The following is a 9,335-nucleotide window of genomic DNA, read 5'->3' on the forward strand; positions in this document are numbered from 1 at the left end:
CCCCTCCCATCTATCTCTGAACACCATCCAGTCCCATCCTTTAGCTCCCCTCAACCCCTCCCATCTATCTCTGAACACCATCCAGTCCGATCCTTCAGCTCCCCTCAACCCCTCCCATCTATCTCTGAACACCATCCAGTCCGATCCTTCAGCTCCCCTCAACCCCTCCCATCTATCTCTGAACACCACCCAGTCCGATCCTTTAGCTCCCCTCAACCCCTCCCATCTATCTCTGAACACCACCCAGTTTTGATTTCTATTTGCCGTATATATTTCAACTGTGCTGTGATGTTTGACAAAAGTTCTGAACCTTTTATATTCTCATAGTTTCTAAGGATTGTAAATAAAAAATAAATAAATAATGTTGCTAAGAGTTTTATTATCTTATTGATCGATTGACTATGACTTTTTAAATCACCCAGTCGTGCTATCGGCAGAGTCAGCTCCAGGTAAATGTTGCAATTCTTCAGCCATTCCTGGACATGTGACCAATAACAAGCTACATATGAACAGTAGCAAAACAAATGATCTAATGATTCTGTCTCTTTACAACAACATCCCCCCTCTGATAACCAGGTAGTGAATCGCATCTCTGCATGTCTGGCAGACATATCAGTGTGGATGACGGATCACCACCTCAAGCTGAACCTCGGCAAGACGGAGCTGCTCTTCCTCCCGGGGAAGGACTGCCCGTTCCATGATCTCGCCATCACGGTTGACAACTCCATTGTGTCCTCCTCCCAGAGTGCTAAGAACCTTGGCGTGATCCTGGACAACACCCTGTCGTTCTCAACTAACATCAAGGCGGTGACCCGTTCCTGTAGGTTCATGCTCTACAACATTCGCAGAGTACGACCCTGCCTCACGCAGGAAGCGGCGCAGGTACTAATCCAGGCACTTGTCATCTCCCGTCTGGATTACTGCAACTCGCTGTTGGCTGGGCTCCCTGCCTGTGCCATTAAACCCCTACAACTCATCCAGAACGCCGCAGCCCGTCTGGTGTTCAACTTTCCCAAGTTCTCTCACGTCACCCCGCTCCTCCGCTCTCTCCACTGGCTTCCAGTTGAAGCTCGCATCCGCTACAAGACCATGGTGCTTGCCTACGGAGCTGTGAGGGGAACGGCACCTCCGTACCTTCAGGCTCTGATCAGGCCCTACACCCAAACAAGGGCACTGCGTTCATCCACCTCTGGCCTGCTCGCCTCCCTACCTCTGAGGAAGTACAGTTCCCGCTCAGCCCAGTCAAAACTGTTCGCTGCTCTGGCACCCCAATGGTGGAACAAACTCCCTCACGACGCCAGGTCAGCGGAGTCAATCACCACCTTCCGGAGACACCTGAAACCCCACCTCTTTAAGGAATACCTAGGATAGGATAAAGTAATCCTTCTAACCCCCCCCCCCCCCCCTTAAAAGAGTTAGATGCACTATTGTAAAGTGGTTGTTCCACTGGATATCATAAGGTGAATGCACCAATTTGTAAGTCGCTCTGGATAAGAGCGTCTGCTAAATGACTTAAATGTAAATGTAAATCTGCAGAGCTGGGATGGTTTATATATATGACTTTCTATTGGTTCCAAGAATCTTGTATAATAATTTCAATTGAAAAACTCTTATGTTTTGAATCCGGCGTTGTTTTGTGTATCAGTTCATAAACCATGTGCCATGGAATCGGTACGTCGAGAATCTCTTCCCAACTACAGTGCATTCTGTCAATTAGTGTATAAATTAGTGTATCAATTAGTATCAATTAGTATCAATTAGTATCAATTAGTGTATCAATTAGTATCAATTAGTGTATTTCAGTTTAACCATAATATTTGTTGTAATATTTGTTCTGTCTTTTCTGGTGGATTAAACTGAAATTGCAACCAACTTTCTATAGTCTTGTTTCAAAAATAATGATATTATGGAGATGATTTCATTTTCAAATAACCGAAAGGGAGAGGTTGTAATCTGAATAAAGGGAGAGGTTGTAATCTGAATAAAGGGAGATGTTGTAATCTGAATAAAGGGAGAGGTTGTAATCTGAATAAAGTGAGAGGTTGTAATCTGAATAAAGGGAGAGGTTGTAATCTGAATAAAGGGAGAGGTTGTAATCTGAATAAAGGGAGAGGTTGTAATCTGAATAAAGTGAGAGGTTGTAATCTGAATAAAGTGAGAGGTTGTAATCTGAATAAAGGGAGAGGTTGTAATCTGAATAAAGGGAGAGGTTGTAATCTGAATAAAGGGAGAGGTTGTAATCTGAATAAAGGGAGAGGTTGTAATCTGAATAAAGGGAGAGGTTGTAATCTGAATAAAGGGAGAGGTTGTAATCTGAATAAAGGGAGAGGTTGTAATCTGAATAAAGTGAGAGGTTGTAATCTGAATAAAGGGAGAGGTTGTAATCTGAATAAAGGGAGAGGTTGTAATCTGAATAAAGGGAGAGGTTGTAATCTGAATAAAGGGAGAGGTTGTAATCTGAATAAAGTGAGAGGTTGTAATCTGAATAAAGTGAGAGGTTGTAATCTGAATAAAGGGAGAGGTTGTAATCTGAATAAAGTGAGAGGTTGTAATCTGAATAAAGGGAGAGGTTGTAATCTGAATAAAGGGAGAGGTTGTAATCTGAATAAAGGGAGAGGTTGTAATCTGAATAAAGGGAGAGGTTGTAATCTGAATAAAGGGAGAGGTTGTAATCTGAATAAAGGGAGAGGTTGTAATCTGAATAAAGTGAGAGGTTGTAATCTGAATAAAGGGAGAGGTTGTAATCTGAATAAAGTGAGAGGTTGTAATCTGAATAAAGGGAGAGGTTGTAATCTGAATAAAGGGAGAGGTTGTAATCTGAATAAAGGGAGAGGTTGTAATCTGAATAAAGGGAGAGGTTGTAATCTGAATAAAGGGAGAGGTTGTAATCTGAATAAAGGGAGAGGTTGTAATCTGAATAAAGGGAGAGGTTGTAATCTGAATAAAGGGAGAGGTTGTAATCTGAATAAAGGGAGAGGTTGTAATCTGAATAAAGGGAGAGGTTGTAACCTGAATAAAGGGAGAGGTTGTAATCTGAATAAAGGGAGAGGTTGTAATCTGAATAAAGGGAGAGGTTGTAATCTGAATAAAGGGAGAGGTTGTAATCTGAATAAAGGGAGAGGTTGTAATCTGAATAAAGGGAGAGGTTGTAATCTGAATAAAGGGAGAGGTTGTAATCTGAATAAAGGGAGAGGTTGTAATCTGAATAAAGGGAGAGGTTGTAATCTGAATAAAGGGGAAAAGGTCGTTCTTGAACATGGTGTGAGACATTCTTACTAATCTGATATACAACCAGTTTGGATTGAAATATAACTTCTGTATGATTGAAGTATTTAAAGTCTAATACTTAAATAATTTGTCAGAAATGATTAAATATGAATGATTCAAAACATCAAGTGAAAGAAGCTTGGACAGCTAATGCCAAAATATGTCTACCAGTTCAGTTTCTTAGATATTTCATTAAAGAGATGCATTACTTACTAAAGTAGGAATGAAAGAAAACATGTTGAGTAACACCATGTCAAGGGAATTTTATTTAATAATGTACTTATCTGATGTTGAAAATATTGACAGCTAATAATGTAGTGCAGTGCCTTAGACCGCCGCGCCACTCGGGAGGCCGTTTAGAGTTTTTTTTAAGGTTATATGGAACAGTCAGAATATGCTTTATGGATCAAAGAGCCCAGGTGAAGGAGGGAGGTGATGGATGGTAAGTTAAAGAGTTCATGGACGTGGGTGTAAGTCTGGAAAACATGCAGTCGAATAAGGATGTAATGTTACATGTTACAGTCTGGAAATACACCCACACCCACGTCACATACTTTCATTTGAAACACGGAGTGAAAAAAAAGGGTTTTAACCACATTCATTTGTACGCATGTTTTTTATTCAAGTTGCAAGAAAGTAAAAGTTGGAAAAAGTGAAAAGCCACACACTTCACTTTGTCCAAAGAGAAATTTAAACTGGAAAGGGATACGTTGATTTAAAAAAAAAACAGACACAAACGTAATAATACAATTATAATATGCCGTCACCACTGTCTCTAGATGGTTGGGTTGTTTGTTCTAATCCACCACTGTCTCTAGATGGTTGGGTTGTTTGTTCTAATCCACCACTGTCTCTAGATGGTTGGGTTGTTTGTTCTAATCCACCACTGTCTCTAGATGGTTGGGTTGTTTGTTCTAATCCACCACTGTCTCTAGATGGTTGGGTTGTTTGTTCTAATCCACCACTGTCTCTAGATGGTTGGGTTGTTTGTTCTAATCCACATCAGTACAACTTGTTCTCGACACTCCAGAACTGCACATCCTATACATTACCAGAGAGGAGTCATTTACTAGTGAATGTAAACGAGCCAAAGAGGTGAATGTAGACAGGGGCCAATAACAATAATGTTGTTTGACATAAAAATGTCATTACAAATGAAATGTACAGTTTTAAATGTAAATATCCAGTAGCCTATAGGCCTCAGCCAGACAACGTTCTTAATTACAGCCAGGTGTTAGGTACATTACAATACATGATGTGCTCTTGCGAACAGTAAAATATTGTCAAAATATTTTAACAAAAACACATGACATAGCTGATAATGACAATGACAACTTCCAAAAACAAATGTTGTGCTGCCCTAATGCAATACATCCTCTGTAAAGTACAAATGAACAACGAAAGGGGGGCAGGAATAGCCATGTTAGCCCAATGACGACGTGTAGTAAAATCAGGGGCGCAACTTTGGTTTCAGAAGTGGCAGGGGCATAACTTTATTTTTTTTATTGTTTTATTCAGTTGGATAAACACTCCAAACAGCCTACCCGACCGCTCGGAGGCGTCTGCATGATCCTAAATCACACCGCTGCCTCGTTTTATATCACATTCCAATGATAAAACTGGGTGGGGGGACATGTCCCCCCCCCTGTCCCCAGTGAAAGCTGTGGCCCCTGAGTAAAATGTACAGTACAGTGTTCACAAATCAACAGATAAGTTCATAAATGACTGAAATGCATACATATCACAATATAATGTTGGGAGACCATTAGAAAACACTATCCAGTGAACATATAAACATCTGAGAAGTGTTTTAACATATAGGATTGATTATGATTTTCATGGAACTATTCAGATTCTGGGTCATTATACAACATGAAATTCAACACGTGTTACATGAGCATAGGGGGGGAAGGAACAAAGCGATGGAACTGTGAGAAGGAGTCAAAAGAGAGAGAAAAACAATTGCAATACTTTTATAAATGCGGAACCTGATTTTCCCTAAATTAATTGTGACTTGCCTTACTTTCTTAAGATAATGTTGTTTGGTGGTTGGGTTCTGGAATGGATGTGGATACTATTGTAGGTGTTAGGGACATGTTAGGGCTGAATCTCACAGAACCAACGACCACTCACAGAACCAACAATCTCTCACAGAACCAACAATCTCTCACAGATCCAACAATCTCTCACAGAACCAACGACCTCTCACAGAACCAACAATCTCTCACAGAACCAACGACCTCTCACAGATCCAACAATCTCTCACAGAACCAACGACCTCTCACAGATCCAACAATCTCTCACAGAACCAACAATCTCTCACAGATCCAACAATCTCTCACAGAACCAACGACCTTTCGCAGATCCAACGCTGTTCAGAGTAACATGATTGATCATTCCAGGCCAATACCGGGTCATTGTGAATGCCAATAATCTCAGCACAGTTCTCTTCAGCTCCTCCATTCGGTTCGCTGGTTCCAGTCCAGTAACTTGCGGTCAGTGGGTTCCCGTCCACCCATCTCCAGGTTCCCTCAACTTCTTGGTCAGTCAGACCGATCCAGGTTCTGTGGCCCAATGTTTTGATGAAAACTTGTTCCTCTCTGCTGTTTATGATCACCAAGTCTGCTCCTCTGTCCAGACAGTCCTGTCTGCTCTCAGTCCAGTTTTTAGTGTCAAGGGAGATGAAATAACAACTGCATCCGGACTGTATTATCCAGTCTTGGGGACATATGTTGCGGACGTCTTTCTCACATACCAACTGGTTTCTCCCTTCGCTCAGGTTGTCGACTAAACGCAGGGAGACGTTAAGAATGACTTGTAGGACACACAGCAACCCAAAACCTACGGCAACTAATCTGTAGACTCTTCTCCTTGAGTGCTGAGCTGATCCTGAGCTGTCTCTGTTGTCCTGGTCGGCTGTCACATTTTCATACGCATGTGTAGGAGCTTGATCCATAGATGAATCCTCAATGACGCTCTCCATAATGTTCCAACTTGGTTCGTTTCCAATCAAGTCTGTGAGGCCCAAACTCAACATCACATCCCTTCTTCACTGCTTATTTCGTAACACGAACAGGAAGTTGATGGAATGGACATTACATCACAATAGTTTTTTTTTTAGATATCCACACTGTGACCAAGTTCCTCTTAACAATGTTAAGCACGTTCATATATGTCTCAAGACAAGGAGCGTCAAAAGACAACGTTGCCACATAAATGGTTCCTTTTCTGTAAGGCCTTGTCAGTGGTCATTGTATTAGATGTCAGCTAGCTAGTCAAAGGGTTGATTTTACACCCCCGCCTCTTTCTTATTACCTACAGCTCCACCCAACACGTGTTTTATATAACTGGCCTACCAGTCATCTCTGGTTTAATAACTGTACATTTACCGCCATCTAGAGGCTAAAGCTTGAATCGCATTACATTTTGACAGGGACACGCCTTGTTTAAGGTCATACAATAAACAGGCACCGAAGAACAGCAGAATGGTTGTCGCTACCTACCACAGCCACAAAGTCAATTGACAATATCGTAAAAATTTATGAAAAAGAAACGTGATTTTTGTGTGTTAATTTAAGGTTAAGGTTAGCAGTGTGGATAAGGTTAAGGTTAGCAGTGTGGTTATGGTTAGGGTTAGCAGTGTGGTTATGGTTAGGGTTAGCAGTGTGGTTAAGGTTCAGGGTTAGCATGGGGAATACACAGGGATATACAGGGAATGGGGAATACAGTCTGTGGCTCTGGGGAACCATGCGTTGACACAGGGAGGGAAACTTGGTTAGTGGGCTGTCTGGAGCCTTGTCTTCGGCGTCTGGGGGTGGGTGCTTGGGGAATGTCATTGCCAGAGAGGGGAATTGTGGGGGTTCCTGGGGTTTGGGGAGAAGAGGCCCCTCTGTATGGGGCTAACCTGTCCCGGTGCAGTGCCACCTTTCTCCCCCTGGGAGGAAGCTGCACCCGGTAAACAACCTCCCCTACCCTCTCCAGGATGCTGCAGGGTCCCACCCAGTGTCTGTCTTGGGGCATCTGCCTTTTTTCCTTAGGGGGCTGTAGACCCAGACCAGCTCCCCAGCCACAAAGTGCCTTCCCCGGGTGTGCACGTCATAGTTCCTGTTGTGCCTCACACCTGCATTCACCAGGTGCTCTCTGGCGAATGTGTGGGCTGTCTCCAGGCGGTCCTGGAGTCTCCGGGCGTACTCCGGCCCCGGGGGAACAGGAGGGCTATCTAGGTGCGGATCTCTCTCCCCAGCATGAGGGCAGGCGTGCAGGAGGTGAAGTCTTGGACGGCGGAGCGGCATGCCATGAGAACCATGGACAGGTGCTTGTCCCAGTCACGCTGGTGTTTGCTGGTGTCCAAGCGGTTTGAAGTGCTCCACAAGGCCATCACTTTGAGGATGGAGAGGAGTAGTGCGGGTCTTGTGCATACCCAGCCTCTCACACATGGTGGCGAACACGCGGGACTCAACGTTTCTGCCCTGGTCGCTGTGGATGGACTCCGCAGCTCCAAACCTGCTGAACATCCCCGCTGTACCCACAGGTCCCAGAGTTCACCCAACACATATCATGAGGTTGCACCACAGGTCCCAGAGTTCACCCAACACATATCATGAGGTTGCACCACAGGTCCCAGAGTCCACCCAACATATATCATGAGGTGGCACCACAGGTCCCAGAGTTCACCCAACACATATCATAAGGTGGCACCACAGGTCCCAGAGTCCACCCAACACATATCATGAGGTGGCACCACAGGTCCCAGAGTCCACCCAACATATATCATGAGGTGGCACCACAGGTCCCAGAGTTCACCCAACATATATCATGAGGTGGCACCACAGGTCCCAGAGTTCACCCAACACATATCATAAGGTGGCACCACAGGTCCCAGAGTTCACCCAACACATATCATGAGGTGGCACCACAGGTCCCAGAGTCCACCCAACACATATCATGAGGTGGCACCACAGGTCCCAGAGTTCACCCAACACATATCATGAGGTGGCACCACAGGTCCCAGAGTCCACCCAACATATATCATGAGGTGGCACCACAGGTCCCAGAGTTCACCCAACATATATCATGAGGTGGCACCACAGGTCCCAGAGTTCACCCAACACATATCATGAGGTGGCACCACAGGTCCCAGAGTTCACCCAACACATATCATGAGGTGGCACCACAGGTCCCAGAGTCCACCCAACACATATCATGAGGTGGCACCACAGGTCCCAGAGTTCACCCAACACATATCATGAGGTAGCACCACAGGTCCCAGAGTGGTGGGGCAATTTTTTTCTCCCTGTGGGGTTCGGCAACCCAACCAGGTAAAACTCCAGGCCCTATAGGGTATGATGGGACCAGAGTTTTTCTAGTTAGTTCACATGGTTTTAAAACACTTCTGACAAAAACATGGCCCCTAGGGAGGGTAAAAAACCTGAAGCAACCTTGTACTTGTTGGTATGAATCATATTTTAAAAACGAGACAGGTTTTCCTTTACACATACATAACAGCTGTGATTGTACAACAGAACCCACAAGGCTCAGCTTGGTTTATGCAGGTTTGCATCATGTAGGCCTATGCAACTGTATTGAAAATAGTTACTCACCCAGTTGAGCAACGCAGTTAACCCACTGTTCCCCTGAACAAGGCAGTTAACCCACTGTTCCCCTGAACAAGGCAGTTAACCCACTGTTCCCCTGAACAAGGCAGTTAACCCACTGTTCCCCTGAACAAGGCAGTTAACCCACTGTTCCCCTGAACAAGGCAGTTAACCCACTGTTCCCCTGAACAAGGCAGTTAACCCACTGTTCCCCTGAACAAGGCAGTTAACCCACTGTTCCCCTGAACAAGGCAGTTAACCCACTGTTCCCCTGAACAAGGCAGTTAACCCACTGTTCCCCTGAACAAGGCAGTTAACCTACTGTTCCCCTGAACAAGGCAGTTAACCCACTGTTCCCCTGAACAAGGCAGTTAACCCACTGTTCCCCTGAACAAGGCAGTTAACCCACTGTTCCCCTGAACAAGGCAGTTAACCCACTGTTCCCCTGAGCGAGGCAGTTAACCCACTGTTCCC

The 9,335-nt window shown here is 44.5% G+C and overlaps 1 protein-coding gene across 1 annotated transcript; it reads right to left on the reverse strand.

Moving 5' to 3' along the window:
• Positions 1-3,864: 3,864 nt before the first annotated feature.
• LOC139548434 (C-type lectin domain family 4 member M-like) lies at positions 3,865-6,340 on the reverse strand. Its single transcript, XM_071358131.1, has one exon. It carries the CDS (start codon positions 6,302-6,304, stop codon positions 5,606-5,608), a length of 699 nt encoding a protein of 232 aa, XP_071214232.1. The 5' UTR covers positions 6,305-6,340; the 3' UTR covers positions 3,865-5,605.
• Between the last annotated feature and the right edge of the window lie 2,995 nt (positions 6,341-9,335).

This window comes from Salvelinus alpinus, chromosome 21, assembly GCF_045679555.1.
Source record: "Salvelinus alpinus chromosome 21, SLU_Salpinus.1, whole genome shotgun sequence".
NCBI classification, from domain to species: domain Eukaryota; kingdom Metazoa; phylum Chordata; class Actinopteri; order Salmoniformes; family Salmonidae; genus Salvelinus; species Salvelinus alpinus.

Coding starts and splice junctions, on each gene's coding strand:
- LOC139548434 (XM_071358131.1), bottom strand. CDS start 6,304: ATGTTGAGTTTGGGCCTCACAGACTTGATTGGAAACGAACCAAGTTGG.